Source organism: Petromyzon marinus, unplaced genomic scaffold (genome assembly GCF_048934315.1).
Source record: "Petromyzon marinus isolate PM22_M1 ecotype Great Lakes invasive population unplaced genomic scaffold, UKy_Petmar_22M1.pri1.0 PM_Scaffold_105, whole genome shotgun sequence".
Lineage (NCBI taxonomy): Eukaryota > Metazoa > Chordata > Hyperoartia > Petromyzontiformes > Petromyzontidae > Petromyzon > Petromyzon marinus.
In genome coordinates, this window is record NW_027423064.1 from 10,556 (window position 1) to 27,791 (window position 17,236).

At 54.8% G+C, this 17,236-nt stretch overlaps 1 protein-coding gene across 1 annotated transcript; it reads right to left on the minus strand.

The window, feature by feature from the left end:
- Positions 1–2,621: 2,621 nt before the first annotated feature.
- Positions 2,622–17,093, minus strand: LOC142922569 (uncharacterized). Its single transcript, XM_076063364.1, has 4 exons — positions 16,994–17,093; positions 14,747–15,629; positions 7,596–7,725; positions 2,622–3,163 (listed from the first exon to the last, which is right to left on the minus strand). Exons 1-4 carry the CDS (start codon positions 17,091–17,093, stop codon positions 3,119–3,121), a joined length of 1,158 nt encoding a protein of 385 aa, XP_075919479.1. The 3' UTR covers positions 2,622–3,118.
- Between the last annotated feature and the right edge of the window lie 143 nt (positions 17,094–17,236).

The window sequence follows — 17,236 nt, forward strand, 5'->3', positions numbered from 1 at the left end:
ATGGTACCCAGGTGGTAGGTGTGTGTGTGATGGTACCCAGGTGGTAGGTGTGTGTGTGTGTGATGGTACCCAGGTGGTAGGTGTGTGTATGATGGTACCCAGGTGGTAGGTGTGTATGTGATGGTACCCAGGTGGTAGGTGTGTGTGTGATGGTACCCGGGTGGTAGGTGTGTGTGTGATGGTACCCAGGTGGTAGGTGTGTGTGATGGTACCCAGGTGGTAGGTGTGTGTATGATGGTACCCAGGTGGTAGGTGTGTGTGTGTGATGGTACCCAGGTGGTAGGTGTGTGTATGATGGTACCCAGGTGGTAGGTGTGTGTGTGATGGTACCCAGGTGGTAGGTGTGTGTGTGATGGTACCCAGGTGGTAGGTGTGTGTATGATGGTACCCAGGTGGTAGGTGTGTGTGTGTGTGTGATGGTACCCAGGTGGTAGGTGTGTGTGATGGTACCCAGGGGGTAGGTGTGTGTATGATGGTACCCAGGTGGTAGGTGTGTGTGTGTGTATGATGGTACCCAGGTGGTAGGTGTGTGTATGATGGTACCCAGGTGGTAGGTGTGTGTGTGTATGATGGTACCCAGCTGGTAGGTGTGTGTGTATGATGGTACCCAGGTGGTAGGTGTGTGTGTATGATGGTACCCAGGTGGTAGGGGTGTGTGTGTGATGGTACCCAGGTGGTAGGTGTGTGTATGATGGTACCCAGGTGGTAGGTGTGTGTGTGATGGTACCCAGGGGGTAGGTGTGTGTATGATGGTACCCAGGTGGTAGGTGTGTGTGTGTGTATGATGGTACCCAGGTGGTAGGTGTGTGTGTGTGATGGTACCCAGTTGGTAGGTGTGTGTATGATGGTACCCAGGTGGTAGGTGTGTGTATGATGGTACCCAGGTGGTAGGTGTGTGTATGATGGTACCCAGGTGGTAGGTGTGTGTATGATGGTACCCAGGTGGTAGGTGTGTGTATGATGGTACCCAGGTGGTAGGTGTGTGTGTGTGATGGTACCCAGGTGGTAGGTGTGTGTATGATGGTACCCAGGTGGTAGGTGTGTGTATGATGGTACCCAGGTGGTAGGTGTGTGTATGATGGTACCCAGGTGGTAGGTGTGTGTATGATGGTACCCAGGTGGTAGGTGTGTGTATGATGGTACCCAGGTGGTAGGTGTGTGTATGATGGTACCCAGGTGGTAGGTGTGTGTGTGTGATGGTACCCAGGTGGTAGGTGTGTGTATGATGGTACCCAGGTGGTAGGTGTGTGTATGATGGTACCCAGGTGGTAGGTGTGTGTATGATGGTACCCAGGTGGTAGGTGTGTGTATGATGGTACCCAGGTGGTAGGTGTGTGTATGATGGTACCCAGGTGGTAGGTGTGTGTATGATGGTACCCAGGTGGTAGGTGTGTGTATGATGGTACCCAGGTGGTAGGTGTGTGTATGATGGTACCCAGGTGGTAGGTGTGTGTGTATTATGGTACCCAGGTGGTAGGTGTGTGTATGATGGTACCCAGGTGGTAGGTGTGTGTATGATGGTACCCAGGTGGTAGGTGTGTGTATGATGGTACCCAGGTGGTAGGTGTGTGTATGATGGTACCCAGGTGGTAGGTGTGTGTATGATGGTACCCAGGTGGTAGGTGTGTGTGTGATGGTACCCAGCTGGTAGGTGTGTGTATGATGGTACCCAGGTGGTAGGTGTGTGTATGATGGTACCCAGGTGGTAGGTGTGTGTGTATGATGGTACCCAGGTGGTAGGTGTGTGTATGATGGTACCCAGGTGGTAGGTGTGTGTGTGTGATAGTACCAAGGTGGTAGGTGTGTGTATGATGGTACCCAGGTGGTAGGTGTGTGTATGATGGTACCCAGGTGGTAGGTGTGTGTGTGATGGTACCCAGGTGGTAGGTGTGTGTGTGATGGTACCCAGGTGGTAGGTGTGTGTGTGTGTGATGGTACCCAGGTGGTAGGTGTGTGTATGATGGTACCCAGGTGGTAGGTGTGTGTGTGATGGTACCCAGGTGGTAGGTGCGTGTGTGATGGTACCCGGGTGGTAGGTGTGTGTGTGATGGTACCCAGGTGGTAGGTGTGTGTGTATGATGGTACCCAGGTGGTAGGTGTGTGTATGATGGTACCCAGGTGGTAGGTGTGTGTGTGTGATTGTACCCAGGTGCTAGGTGTGTGTGTGTGATGGTACCCAGGTGGTAGGTGTGTGTATGATGGTACCCAGGTGGTAGGTGTGTGTGTGTGATGGTACCCAGGTGGTAGGTGTGTGTGTGTGATGGTACCCAGGTGGTAGGTGTGTGTATGATGGTACCCAGGTGGTAGGTGTGTGTATGATGGTACCCAGGTGGTAGGTGTGTGTGTGATGGTACCCAGGTGGTAGGTGTGTGTGTGTGATGGTACCCAGGTGGTAGGTGTGTGTGTGTGTGTGATGGTACCCAGGTGGTAGGTGTGTGTATGATGGTACCCAGGTGGTAGGTGTGTGTATGATGGTACCCAGGTGGTAGGTGTGTGTGATGGTACCCAGGTGGTAGGTGTGTGTGTGATGGTACCCAGGTGGTAGGTGTGTGTGTGTGATGGTACCCAGGTGGTAGGTGTGTGTGTGTATGATGGTACCCAGGTGGTAGGTGTGTGTGTGATGGTACCCAGGTGGTAGGTGTGTGTATGATGGTACCCAGGTGGTAGGTGTGTGTGTGTGATGGTACCCAGGTGGTAGGTGTGTGTGTGATGGTACCCAGGTGGTAGGTGTGTGTGTGTATGATGGTACCCAGGTGGTAGGTGTGTGTGTGTATGATGGTACCCAGGTGGTAGGTGTGTGTGTGTGATGGTACCCAGGTGGTAGGTGTGTGTGTGATGGTACCCAGGTGGTAGGTGTGTGTGTGTATGATGGTACCCAGGTGGTAGGTGTGTGTGATGGTACCCAGGTGGTAGGTGTGTGTGTGTGTGTGTGATGGTACCCAGGTGGTAGGTGTGTGTGTGTGTGATGGTACCCAGGTGGTAGGTGTGTGTGTGTGATGGTACCCAGGTGGTAGGTGTGTGTGTGTGATGGTACCCAGGTGGTAGGTGTGTGTGTGTGTGTGTGATGGTACCCAGGTGGTAGGTGTTCTCCAGCTGAATGTGGCTGCGGCTCGAATCGTCATGGCAACCCGGCTCGTCCATGTACGAGACGGTGCTCATAGAACTACAGTCCAACACGAGCAGCAGCAGCAGCAGCATCAGCAGCAATGTCACAAGAGGTTGTGTAGCCTTTCTCATTGATTCTCTCTCTGTGTGTCTATGTGTGTGTCTCTGTGTGTGTCTCTGTGTGTCTATGTGTGTGTCTCTGTGTGTCTCTCTCTGTGTGTCTCTGTGTGTCTATGTGTGTGTCTCTGTGTGTCTCTGTGTGTGTCTCTGTGTGTCTATGTGTGTGTCTCTGTGTGTGTCTCTGTGTGTCTATGTGTGTGTCTCTCTGTGTCTCTGTGTGTCTCTGTGTGTGTCTCTGTGTGTCTCTGTGTGTCTCTGTGTGTGTCTCTGTGTGTGTCTCTGTGTGTCTCTGTGTGTGTCTCTCTGTGTGTCTCTGTGTGTCTCTCTCTGTGTGTCTCTGTGGGTCTCTGTGTGTGTCTCTGTGTGTCTATGTGTGTGTCTCTCTGTGTCTCTGTGTGTCTCTCTCTGTGTGTCTCTGTGGGTCTCTGTGTGTCTCTCTGTGTGTCTCTGTGTGTCTCTCTCTGTGTGTCTCTGTGTGTCTCGCTCTGTGTGTCTCTGTGTGTCTCTCTCTGTGTGTCTCTCTCTGTGTCTCTCTCTGTGTGTCTCTGTGTCTCTGTGTGTCTCTCTCTCTGTGTCTTTGTGTATCTCTCTGTGTCTCTCTCTGTGTGTCTCTCTCCCCGCGTCTCCCCGTGTCTCTCTCCCCGTCTCTCTCTCCCCGCGTCTCTCTCCCCGTGTCTCCGTGTCTCTCTCCCCATGTCTCTCTCCTTGCGTCTCTCCCCGCGTCTCTCTCCCCATGTCTCTCTCCCCGCGTCTCTCTCTCCCCGCGTCTCTCTCCCCGTTTCTCCGTGTCTCTCTCCCCGCGTCTCTCTCCCCGCGTCTCTCTCCCCGTGTCTCTCTCCCCGTTTCTCCGTGTCTCTCTCCCCGCGTCTCTCTCCCCGCGTCTCTCTCCCCGTGTCTCTCTCCCCGTTTCTCCGTGTCTCTCTCCCCGCGTCTCTCTCCCCATGTCTCTCCTCCCGTGTTTCTCCCCCTGCGTCTCTCTCCCCGTGTCTCTCCCCCCGTGTCTCTCTCCCGTGTCTCTCCCCCCGTGTCTCTCTCTCCCCGTGTCTCTCTCCACGTGTCTCTTTCCCCGTGTCTCTCCCCGCGTCTCTCTCCCCGCGTCTCTCTCCCCATGTCTCTCCCCGTGTCTCTCTCCCCATGTCTCTCTCCCCGTGTCTCCGTGTCTCTCTCCCCGTGTCTCCCCCCCGTGTCTCTCCCCCCGTGTCTCCCCCCCGTGTCTCTCCCCCCGTTTCTCCCCCCCGTGTCTCCGTGTCTCTCTCCCCGTGTCTGCCCCCCGTGTCTCTCCACCCACGTCTCTCCCCCCGTGTCTCTCTCCCCGTGTCTCTCCCCGTGTCTCTCTCCCCGTGTCTCTCTCCCCGTGTCTCCGTGTCTCTCTCCCCGCGTCTCCCTCCCCGCGTCTCTCTCCCCGTGTCTCCCCCCCGTGTCTCTCCCCCCGTGTCTCTCCCCCCGTGTCTCTCCCCCGTGTCTCACCCCCCGTGTCTCTCTCCCCATGTCTCTCCCCCCGTGTCTCTCTCCCGTGTCTCTCCCCGTGTCTCTCTCCCCGTGTCTCTCCCCGTCTCTCTCTCCCTGTGTCTCCGTGTCTCCCCTCCCCGTCTCTCTCTCCCCGTGTCTCCGTGTCTCTCTCCCCATGTCTCTCTCCCTGCGTCTCTCCCCGCGTCTCTCTCCCCATGTCTCTCTCCCCGCGTCTCTCTCTCCCCGCGTCTCTCTCCCCGTTTCTCCGTGTCTCTCTCCCCGCGTCTCTCTCCCCGCGTCTCTCTCCCCGTGTCTCTCTCCCCGTTTCTCCGTGTCTCTCTCCCCGCGTCTCTCTCCCCGCGTCTCTCTCCCCGTGTCTCTCTCCCCGTTTCTCCGTGTATCTTTCCCCGCGTCTCTCTCCCCATGTCTCTCCTCCCGTGTCTCTCCCCCCTCGTCTCTCTCCCCGTGTCTCTCCCCCCGTGTCTCTCTCCCGTGTCTCTCCCCCCGTGTCTCTCTCTCCCCGTGTCTCTCTCCACGTGTCTCTTTCCCCGTGTCTCTCCCCGCGTCTCTCTCCCCGCGTCTCTCTCCCCGTGTCTCTCCCCGTGTCTCTCTCCCCATGTCTCTCTCCCCGTGTCTCCGTGTCTCTCTCCCCGTGTCTCCCCCCCGTGTCTCTCCCCCCGTGTCTCCCCCCCGTGTCTCTCCCCCCGTGTCTCCCCCCTGTGACCTCTCCCCCGTGTCTCCGTGTCTCTCTCCCCGTGTCTGCCCCCCGTGTCTCTCCACCCGCGTCTCTCCCCTCGTGTCTCTCTCCCCGTGTCTCTCCCCGTGTCTCTCTCCCCGTGTCTCTCTCCCCGTGTCTCCGTGTCTCTCTCCCCGCGTCTCCCTCCCCGCGTCTCTCTCCCCGTGTCTCCCCCCCGTGTCTCTCCCCCCGTGTCTCTCCCCCCGTGTCTCTCCCCCGTGTCTCACCCCCCGTGTCTCTCTCCCCGTGTCTCTCCCCCCGTGTCTCTCTCCCGTGTCTCTCCCCGTGTCTCTCTACCCGTGTCTCTCCCCGTGTCTCCCCCCCGTGTCTCTCCCCCGTGTCTCTCCCCCGTGTCTCTCTCCCCGTTTCTCTCTCTCCCCGCGTCTCTCCCCGTGTCTCTCTCCCAGTGTCTCTCTCCCCGTGTCTCCGTGTCTCTCTCCCCGTGTCTCTCTCCCCGTGTCTCTCTCCCCGTGTCTCTCCCCCGTGTCTCTCTCCCCGTTACTCTCTCCCCGCGTCTCTCCCCATGTCTCTCTCCCCGTGTCTCTCCCCGCGCGTGTCTCCGTGTCTCTCTCCCCGCGTCTCTCCCCCCGCGTCTCTCTCCCCGCGTCTCTCTCCCCGTGTCTCTCCCCCCGCGTCTCTCCCCTCGCGTGTCTCCGTGTCTCTCTCCCCGTGTCTCTCTCCCCGTGTCTCTCTCCCCGTGTCTCTCTCCCCGTGTCTCTCCCCGTGTGCCTCTCCCCGTGTCTCTTCCCCCGCGTCTCTCTCCCCGCGTCTCTCCCCCCGTGTCTCTCCCCGTGTCTCTCCCCGTTTCTCTCTCCCCGTGTCTCTCTCCCTGTGTCTCTCTCCCCGTATCTCTCTCCCCGTGTCTCTCTCCCCGTGTCTCTCCCCCGTGTCTCACCCCCGTGTCTCTCCCCCGTGTCTCCCTCCCCGTTACTCTCTCCCCGCGTCTCTCCCCATGTCTCTCTCCCCGTGTCTCTCCCCGCGCGTGTCTCCGTGTCTCTCTCCCCGCGTCTCTCCCCCCGCGTCTCTCTCCCCGCGTCTCTCTCCCCGTTACTCTCTCCCCGCGTCTCTCCCCATGTCTCTCTCCCCGTGTCTCTCCCCGCGCGGTCTCCGTGTCTCTCTCCCCGCGTCTCTCCCCCCGCGTCTCTCTCCCCGCGTCTCTCTCCCCGTGTCTCTCTCCACGTGTCTCTTTCCCCATGTCTCTCCCCGCGTCTCTCTCCCCGCGTCTCTCTCCCCGTGTCTCTCCCCGTGTCTCTCTCCCCATGTCTCTCTCCCCGTGTCTCCGTGTCTCTCTCCCCGTGTCTCCCCCCCGTGTCTCTCCCCCCGTGTCTCCCCCCCGTGTCTCTCCCCCCGTGTCTCCCCCCCGTGCCTCCGTGTCTCTCTCCCCGTGTCTGCCCCCCATGTCTCTCCACCCGCGTCTTTCCCCCCGTGTCTCTCCCCCGTGTCTCTCTCCCCGTTACTCTCTCCCCGCGTCTCTCCCCATGTCTCTCTCCCCGTGTCTCTCCCCGCGCGTGTCTCCGTGTCTCTCTCCCCGCGTCTCTCCCCCCGTGTCTCTCTCCCCGCGTCTCTCTCCCCGTGTCTCTCCCCCCGCGTCTCTCCCCTCGCGTGTCTCCGTGTCTCTCTCCCCGTGTCTCTCTCCCCGTGTCTCTCTCCCCGTGTCTCTCTCCCCGCGTGTCTCCTTGTCTCTCTCCCCGCATGTCTCCGTGTCTGTCTCCCCGCGTCTCTCTCCCCGTGTCTCTCCCCGTGTCTCTCTCCCCGTGTCTCTCTCCCCGTGTCTCTCTCCCCGCGTGTCCCACTCACTCCACGTTGCGTGTCTCTCTCCGCGTGTCTCCGTGTCTCCGTGTCTCTCTCCCCGTGTCTCTCTCCCCGTGTCTCTCTCCCCGCGTGTCCCACTCACTCCACGTTGCGTGTCTCTCTCCGCGTGTCTCCGTGTCTCCGTGTCTCTCTCCCCGTGTCTCTCTCCCCGTGTCCCTCTCCCCGTGTCTCTCTCCCCGTGTCTCTCTCCCCGCGTGTCCCACTCATTCCACGTTGCGTGTCTCTCCCCGCGTGTCTCCGTGTCTCCGTGTCTCTCCCCGCGTGTCTCTCTTCCCGCGTGTCCCACTCACTCCACGTTGCGTGTCTCTCTCCGCGTGTCTCCGTGTCTCCGTGTCTCTCTCCCCGTGTCTCTCTCCCCGCGTGTCCCACTCACTCCACGTTGCGTGTCTCTCTCCGCGTGTCTCCGTGTCTCCGTGTCTCCGCGCTCTGTGTAGACGAGGACAAACTCCCGCGCCTCCTCAGCAGCCTCGCTGCCCTGTCTCTCATCACGTGCTCCGACATCGCTAGACAACATCAACAACAACAACATCACCACCATCAACATCACCACCTTCAACAACATCATCACCACCATCACCACCACCACCATCATCACCATCATCATCACCATCATCATCACCACCATCATCACCATCATTAATATCAACATCACCACCTTCAACATCACCAACATCACCACCACCATCACCACCACCATCACCATCATCACCATCACCACCACCATCACCACCACCATCATCACCATCATCACCATCATCATCACGATCATTAATATCAACATCACCACCTTCAACATCACCAACATCAAGAACATCACCACCATCACCACCACCACCATCATCACTATCATCGTCACCATCATCATCACCACCATCAACATCACCAACATCAACACCATCATCACCACCATCATCATCACCACCACCATCATCACCATCATTAATATCAACATCACCACCATCAACATTCACACCATCATCATCACCACCATCAACATCACCACCATCAACAACACCATCACCACCATCAACACCAACATCCTTACCACCACCATCATCATCACCATCATTAACATCAACATCACCACCATCAACATCACCATCAGCATCACCACCATTATCATCATCACCACCATCAACATCACCATCACCACCATCAACATCACCACCATCAACATCACCACCATCAACATCACCACCATCAACATCACCACCATCAACATCACCACCATCAACATCATCATCAACATCATCATCAGCAGCAGCAATATCCTCATCATTACCATCATCACCACCACCATCATCATCATTAACGTCATCATAATCAGCAACATCACCATCATCAACATCACCACCATCATCAGCAACATCATCATTAACATCATCATCATCAGCAGCAGCGTGGTGAGGAGTTAACCTGGTGAGAAGTGAGTGGTGAGTGAGTGGTGAGTGAGTGGTGAGTGGTGAGTGAGTGGTGAGTGAGTGGTGAGTGAGTCGCGAGTGAGTAGTGAGTGAGTGGTGAGTGGTGAGTGAGTGGTGAGTGAGTGAGTGGTGAGTGAGTGGTGAGTGAGTGGTGAGTGAGTCGCGAGTGAGTAGTGAGTAGTGAGTGAGTGGTGAGTGAGTGGTGAGTGGTGAGTGAGTAGTGTGTGGTGAGTGAGTGGTGAGTGAGTAGTGTGTGGTGAGTGAGTAGTGAGTGGTGAGTGAGTGGTGAGTGAGTGAGTAGTGTGTGGTGAGTGAGTGGTGAGTGAGTAGTGTGTGGTGAGTGAGTAGTGAGTGGTGAGTGAGTGGTGAGTGAGTAGTGTGTGGTGAGTGAGTAGTGAGTGGTGAGTGAGTGAGTGAGTGGTGAGTGAGTGAGTGGTGAGTGAGTGAGTGGTGAGTGAGTGGTGAGTGAGTAGTGTGTGGTGAGTGAGTAGTGAGTGGTGAGTGAGTGGTGAGTGAGTGGTGAGTGAGTAGTGTGTGGTGAGTGAGTAGTGAGTGGTGAGTGAGTAGTGAGTGGTGAATTTGTGGTGAGTGGTAAGTGAGTAGTGAGTGGTGAGTGAGTGGTGAGTGAGTGGTGAGTGAGTAGTGAGTGGTGAGTGAGTGGTGGTGAGTAGTGAGTGGTGAGTGAGTGGTGGTGACTAGATTACCTGGTGGTGAGTGGTGGTGAGTAGTGGTGAGTAGCAAGTGGTGAGTGAGTAGACTACCTAGTGGTGGTGAGTAGTGGTGAGTAGTGGTGAGTGGTGGTGAGTAGTGGTGAGTAGTGGTGAGTGAGTAGTCTACCTGGTGGTGAGTAGTGGTGAGTAGTGGTGAGTAGTGGTGAGTGAGTAGACTACCTGGTGGTGAGTAGTGGTGAGTAGTGGTGAGGGAGTAGACTACCTGGTGGTGAGTAGTGGTGAGTAGTGGTGAGTGAGTAGACTACCTGGTGGTGAGTAGTAGTGAGTAGTGGTGAGTAGTGGTGAGTGAGTAGAGTACCTGGTGGTGAGTAGTGGTGAGTAGTGGTGAGTAGTGGTGAGTGAGTAGAGTACCTGGTGGTGAGTAGTGGTGAGTAGTGGTGAGTGAGTAGACTACCTGGTGGTGAGTAGTGGTGAGCTGTGGTGAGTAGTGGTGAGTGAGTAGACTACCTGGTGGTGAGTAGTGGTGAGTGGTGGTGAGCTGTGGTGAGTAGTGGTGAGTAGTGGTGAGTGAGTAGACTACCTGGTGGTGAGTAGTGGTGAGCTGTGGTGAGTAGTGGTGAGCTGTGGTGAGTAGTGGTGAGTGAGTAGAGTACCTGGTGGTGAGTGGTGGTGAGTAGTGGTGAGAAGTGGTGAGTGTGGTGAGTAGTGGTGAGTAGTGGTGAGTGAGTAGACTACCTGGTGGTGAGTAGTGGTGAGCTGTGGTGAGTAGTGGTGAGCTGTGGTGAGTAGTGGTGAGTGAGTAGAGTACCTGGTGGTGAGTAGTGGTGAGTAGTGGTGAGAAGTGGTGAGTGTGGTGAGTAGTGGTGAGTGAGTAGAGTACCTGGTGGTGAGTGGTGGTGAGTAGTGGTGAGTAGTGGTGAGTGAGTAGAGTACCTGGTGGTGAGTAGTGGTGAGTAGTGGTGAGTGAGTAGAGTACCTGGTGGTGAGTAGTGGTGAGTGGTGGTGAGTAGTGGTGAGTAGTGGTGAGTAGTGGTGAGTGAGTAGAGTACCTGGTGGTGAGTAGTGGTGAGTGGTGGTGAGTGAGTAGACTACCTGGTGGTGAGTGGTGGTGAGTAGTGGTGAGTGAGTAGAGAACCTGGTGGTGAGTAGTGGTGAGTGGTGGTGAGTGAGTAGACTACCTGGTGGTGAGTGGTGGTGAGTGGTGGTGAGTAGTGGTGAGTAGTGGTGAGTGGTGGTGAGTGGTGGTGAGTAGTGGTGAGTAGTGGTGAGTGAGTAGACTACCTGGTGGTGAGTAGTGGTGGTGAGTAGTGGTGAGTAGTGGTGAGTGAGTAGACTACCTGGTGGTGAGTGGTGGTGAGTGGTGGTGAGTAGTGGTGAGTAGTGGTGAGTGAGTAGACTACCTGGTGGTGAGTAGTGGTGGTGAGTAGTGGTGAGTAGTGGTGAGTGGTGGTGAGTGAGTAGACTACCTGGTGGGAGTAGTGGTGAGCTGTGGTGAGTAGTGGTGAGTAGTGGTGAGTAGTGGTGAGTGAGTAGACTACCTGGTGGTGAGTAGTGGTGAGTAGTGGTGAGTGAGGAGAGTACCTGGTGGTGAGTAGTGGTGAGTGAGTAGAGTACCTGGTGGTGAGTAGTGGTGAGTAGTGGTGAGTAGTGGTGAGTGAGTAGAGTACCTGGTCGTGAGTAGTGGTGAGTAGTGGTGAGTAAGTAGACTACCTGGTGGTGAGTAGTGGTGAGTAGTGGTGAGTGGTGGTGAGTGGTGGTGAGTAGTGGTGAGTGAGTAAACTACCTGGTGGTGAGTAGTGGTGAGTGAGTAGACTACCTGGTGGTGAGTAGTGGTGAGTAGTGGTGAGTGGTGGTGAGTAGTGGTGAGTGGTGGTGAGTAGTGGTGAGTAGTGGTGAGTGGTGGTGAGTAGTGGTGAGCTGTGGTGAGTAGTGGTGAGTAGTGGTGAGTGAGTAAACTACCTGGTGGTGAGTAGTGGTGAGTGGTGGTGAGTGAGTAGACTACCTGGTGGTGAGTAGTGGTGAGTGGTGGTGAGTAGTTTTGAGTAGTGGTGAGCTGTGGTGAGTAGTGGTGAGTAGTGGTGAGTGGTGGTGAGTAGTGGTGAGCTGTGGTGAGTAGTGGTGAGTGGTGGTGAGTGGTGGTGAGTAGTGGTGAGCTGTGGTGAGTAGTGGTGAGTGGTGGTGAGTGGTGGTGAGTAAGTAGAGTACCTGGTGGTGAGTAGTGGTGAGTGAGTAGACTACCTGGTGGTGAGTAGTGGTGAGTAGTGGTGAGTGGTGGTGAGTAGTGGTGAGTGGTGGTGAGTAGTGGTGAGTAGTGGTGAGTGGTGGTGAGTAGTGGTGAGCTGTGGTGAGTAGTGGTGAGTAGTGGTGAGTGAGTAAACTACCTGGTGGTGAGTAGTGGTGAGTGGTGGTGAGTGAGTAGACTACCTGGTGGTGAGTAGTGGTGAGTGGTGGTGAGTAGTTTTGAGTAGTGGTGAGCTGTGGTGAGTAGTGGTGAGTAGTGGTGAGTGAGTAGACTACCTGGTGGTGAGTAGTGGTGGTGAGTAGTGGTGAGTGGTGGTGAGTGGTGGTGAGTAGTGGTGAGCTGTGGTGAGTAGTGGTGAGTGGTGGTGAGTAGTGGTGAGCTGTGGTGAGTAGTGGTGAGTAGTGGTGAGTAGTGGTGAGTGAGTAGTGGTGAGTAGTGGTGAGTAGTGGTGAACTGTGGTGAGTGGTGGTGAGTAGTGGTGAGTGAGTAGTGGTGAGTAGTGGTGAGTAGTGGTGAGTGAGTAGAGTACCTGGTGGTGAGTAGTGGTGAGTAGTGGTGAGTAGTGGTGAGTGAGTAGACTACCTGGTGGTGAGTAGTGGTGAGTGGTGGTGAGTGGTGGTGAGTGGTGGTGAGTAGTGGTGAGTGGTGGTGAGTGGTGGTGAGCTGTGGTGAGTAGTGGTGAGTAGTGGTGAGTGGTGGTGAGTAGTGGTGAGTGGTGGTGAGTAGTGGTGAGTAGTGGTGAGCTGTGGTGAGTGGTGGTGAGTAGTGGTGAGTAGTGGTGAGTGGTGGTGAGCTGTGGTGAGTAGTGGTGAGTAGTGGTGAGTGGTGGTGAGCTGTGGTGAGTAGTGGTGAGTAGTGGTGAGTGGTGGTGAGTAGTGGTGAGTAGTGGTGAGTGGTGGTGAGTAGTGGTGAGTAGTGGTGAGCTGTGGTGAGTGAGTAGAGTACCTGGTGGTGAGTAGTGGTGAGTAGTGGTGAGAAGTGGTGAGTGTGGTGAGTAGTGGTGAGTAGTGGTGAGTGAGTAGAGTACCTGGTGGTGAGTGGTGGTGAGTAGTGGTGAGTAGTGGTGAGTGAGTAGAGTACCTGGTGGTGAGTAGTGGTGAGTAGTGGTGAGTAGTGGTGAGTGAGTAGAGTACCTGGTGATGAGTAGTGGTGAGTGGTGGTGAGTAGTGGTGAGTAGTGGTGAGTGAGTAGAGTACCTGGTGGTGAGTAGTGGTGAGTGGTGGTGAGTGAGTAGACTACCTGGTGGTGAGTGGTGGTGAGTAGTGGTGAGTGAGTAGAGAACCTGGTGGTGAGTAGTGGTGAGTGGTGGTGAGTGAGTAGACTACCTGGTGGTGAGTGGTGGTGAGTGGTGGTGAGTAGTGGTGAGTAGTGGTGAGTGGTGGTGAGTGGTGGTGAGTAGTGGTGAGTAGTGGTGAGTGAGTAGACTACCTGGTGGTGAGTAGCGGTGGTGAGTAGTGGTGAGTAGTGGTGAGTGAGTAGACTACCTGGTGGTGAGTGGTGGTGAGTGGTGGTGAGTAGTGGTGAGTGAGTAGACTACCTGGTGGTGAGTAGTGGTGGTGAGTAGTGGTGAGTAGTGGTGAGTGGTGGTGAGTGAGTAGACTACCTGGTGGGAGTAGTGGTGAGCTGTGGTGAGTAGTGGTGAGTAGTGGTGAGTGAGTAGACTACCTGGTGGTGAGTAGTGGTGAGTAGTGGTGAGTGAGGAGAGTACCTGGTGGTGAGTAGTGGTGAGTGAGTAGAGTACCTGGTGGTGAGTAGTGGTGAGTAGTGGTGAGTAAGTAGACTACCTGGTGGTGAGTAGTGGTGAGTAGTGGTGAGTAGTGGTGAGTGGTGGTGAGTGGTGGTGAGTAGTGGTGAGTGAGTAAACTACCTGGTGGTGAGTAGTGGTGAGTGAGTAGACTACCTGGTGGTGAGTAGTGGTGAGTAGTGGTGAGTGGTGGTGAGTAGTGGTGAGTGGTGGTGAGTAGTGGTGAGTAGTGGTGAGTGGTGGTGAGTAGTGGTGAGCTGTGGTGAGTAGTGGTGAGTAGTGGTGAGTGAGTAAACTACCTGGTGGTGAGTAGTGGTGAGTGGTGGTGAGTGAGTAGACTACCTGGTGGTGAGTAGTGGTGAGTGGTGGTGAGTAGTTTTGAGTAGTGGTGAGCTGTGGTGAGTAGTGGTGAGTAGTGGTGACTGAGTAGACTACCTGGTGGTGAGTAGTGGTGGTGAGTAGTGGTGAGTGGTGGTGAGTGGTGGTGAGTAGTGGTGAGCTGTGGTGAGTAGTGGTGAGTGGTGGTGAGTGGTGGTGAGTAAGTAGAGTACCTGGTGGTGAGTAGTGGTGAGTGAGTAGACTACCTGGTGGTGAGTAGTGGTGAGTAGTGGTGAGTGGTGGTGAGTAGTGGTGAGTGGTGGTGAGTAGTGGTGAGTAGTGGTGAGTGGTGGTGAGTAGTGGTGAGCTGTGGTGAGTAGTGGTGAGTAGTGGTGAGTGAGTAGACTACCTGGTGGTGAGTAGTGGTGAGTGGTGGTGAGTAGTTTTGAGTAGTGGTGAGCTGTGGTGAGTAGTGGTGAGTAGTGGTGAGTGAGTAGACTACCTGGTGGTGAGTAGTGGTGGTGAGTAGTGGTGAGTGGTGGTGAGTGGTGGTGAGTAGTGGTGAGCTGTGGTGAGTAGTGGTGAGTAGTGGTGAGTAGTGGTGAACTGTGGTGAGTGGTGGTGAGTAGTGGTGAGTGAGTAGTGGTGAGTAGTGGTGAGTAGTGGTGAGTGAGTAGAGTACCTGGTGGTGAGTAGTGGTGAGTAGTGGTGAGTAGTGGTGAGTGAGTAGACTACCTGGTGGTGAGTAGTGGTGAGTAGTGGTGAGTGGTGGTGAGTGGTGGTGAGTAGTGGTGAGTGGTGGTGAGTGGTGGTGAGCTGTGGTGAGTAGTGGTGAGTGGTGGTGAGTAGTGGTGAGTAGTGGTGAGTGGTGGTGAGTAGTGGTGAGTGGTGGTGAGTAGTGGTGAGTAGTGGTGAGCTGTGGTGAGTGGTGGTGAGTAGTGGTGAGTAGTGGTGAGTGGTGGTGAGCTGTGGTGAGTAGTGGTGAGTAGTGGTGAGTGGTGGTGAGTAGTGGTGAGTAGTGGTGAGTAGTGGTGAGTGGTGGTGAGCTGTGGTGAGTAGTGGTGAGTAGTGGTGAGTGGTGGTGAGTAGTGGTGAGTAGTGGTGAGCTGTGGTGAGTGAGTAGAGTACCTGGTGGTGAGTAGTGGTGAGTAGTGGTGAGCTGTGGTGAGTGAGTAGAGTACCTGGTGGTGAGTAGTGGTGAGTGGTGGTGAGTGGTGGTGAGTAGTGGTGAGTGGTGGTGAGCTGTGGTGAGTAGTGGTGAGTAGTGGTGAGTAGTGGTGAGTAGTGGTGAGTGAGTAGAGTACCTGGTGGTGAGTAGTGGTGAGTAGTGGTGAGCTGTGGTGAGTGAGTAGAGTACCTGGTGGTGAGTAGTGGTGAGTGGTGGTGAGTGGTGGTGAGTAGTGGTGAGTGGTGGTGAGCTGTGGTGAGTAGTGGTGAGTAGTGGTGAGTAGTGGTGAGTGAGTAGTGGTGAGTAGTGGTGAGTAGTGGTGGTGAGTAGTGGTGAGTGGTGGTGAGTAGTGGTGAGTAGTGGTGAGTGGTGGTGAGTAGTGGTGAGTAGTGGTGAGCTGTGGTGAGTGGTGGCGAGTAGTGGTGAGCTGTGGTGAGTAGTGGTGAGTGGTGGTGAGTAGTGGTGAGTAGTGGTGAGCTGTGGTGAGTGAGTAGAGTACCTGGTGGTGAGTAGTGGTGAGTAGTGGTGAGCTGTGGTGAGTGAGTAGAGTACCTGGTGGTGAGTAGTGGTGAGTGGTGGTGAGTGGTGGTGAGTGGTGGTGAGTAGTGGTGAGCTGTGGTGAGTGAGTAGAGTACCTGGTGGTGAGTGGTGGTGAGTGGTGGTGAGTAGTGGTGAGTGGTGGTGAGTGGTGGTGAGCTGTGGTGAGTAGTGGTGAGTAGTGGTGAGCTGTGGTGACGATGCCGTCTTCCGCCAGACCGCTGGGCTGCGTAGCAACACCAGACGCCGCGTCTCCATGGCAACGGGGCCACGCCCCCCCTCCATGAAGTGGCTTCGCCAAACGCCCTCACGGCATCTTTTTGTTTAGCACGACGCCTCAAGCAAGCGTGAGTGACGCCTTGAGGGCAGTTAGCGCATCTGAGTCTGTCTCTCTAACAATTTCATTCCATTTTGATTTAAAGCTTTCGTGACTGCAGTAATTTATATTCTTAGTTTTTTCGGTAAAGTCACGTTGAAGAGAAACAACAAAATAACAAAATATATATAAAACAATAAAAAATTCTCACGACGTTTCGACCATAACTCAAACGGTCATCATCAGGTGTGTTGGTTGACCGTTTGAGTTATGGTCGAAACGTCGTGAGAATTTTTTTATTGTTTTATATATATTTTGTTATTTTGTTGTTTCCCTTCAACATGACTTTACCGAAAAAACTAAGAATATAAATGTCATTCCAAATTAGCTTAAACTTTAACACAAATCATTGACGAGCTGTTACGTTCGGTTTATTTTATTCAACGACAAAATATTTAATTCGACAACAAAATATTTTAATATAACGAACAAAACATTAACTATAGCAAGAACATATTTAATTTAACAGCAAAATATTTAATTTAACAACAAAATATGTAATATAACAAAACATTTAATACAACAAACATAATATTTAATATAACAAAATGGGTCTCTGTGAGGTGAGTCTATGGGTCTCTGTGTGGTGAGTCTGTGGGTCTCTGTGTGGTGAGTCTGTGGTCTCTGTGGTGAGTCTATGGGTCTCTGTGTGGTGAGTCTATGGGTCTCTATGTGGTGAGTCTGTGTGTCTCTGTGTGATGAGTCTGTGGGTCTCTGTGTGGTGAGTCTATGGGTCTCTGTGTGGTGAGTCTATGGGTCTCTGTGTGAGTCTATGGCTCTCTCTGTGTGAGTCTGTGGGTCTCTGTGTGGTGAGTCTGTGGGTCTCTGTGTGGTGAGTCTGTGGGTCTCTGTGTGGTGAGTCTATGGGTCTCTGTGTGGTGAGTCTATGGGTCTCTGTGTGGTGAGTCTGTGGGTATCTGTGTGGTGAGTCTGTGGGTCTCTGTGTGATGAGTCTGTGGGTCTCTGTGTGGTGAGTCTATGGGTCTCTGTGTGGTGAGTCTGTGGGTATCTGTGTGGTGAGTCTGTGGGTCTCTGTGTGGTGAGTCTGTGGGTCTCTGGTGAGTCTGTGGGTCTCTATGAGTCTGTGGGTCTCTATGAGTCTGTGGGTCTCTGAGTCCATAAATACTGATTCAATTGTATACGTACGCGATGACGTCACCGCGCCGGTACGCGATGACGTCACGCGCACAACTCGCTGTTAAAGCTGTGCGCGATGACGTCGCCTTGAAGAGACCCGTTGTGCTTAATTACGTCACTGCGCTGGTACGTGGTGACGTTGACACGCACGACCAACCCTCTGTGATCGTGATGTGATCACGCATAGTCCCATCCTCCTGCGACAGCGACGTCACCACGCACTCTCTCCGCGGAATGACGGCACCACGCACTGTCATCGCGAGTACAACGTCACCACGCACTGTCACCGCGGTTACGACGTCACCACGCACTCACACCCCCTCCGCGAGGACGTCACCACGCACTCTCAACCGCGCTAGCAACGTCACCACGCACTCACCCCCTCCGCAGAGCGACGTCA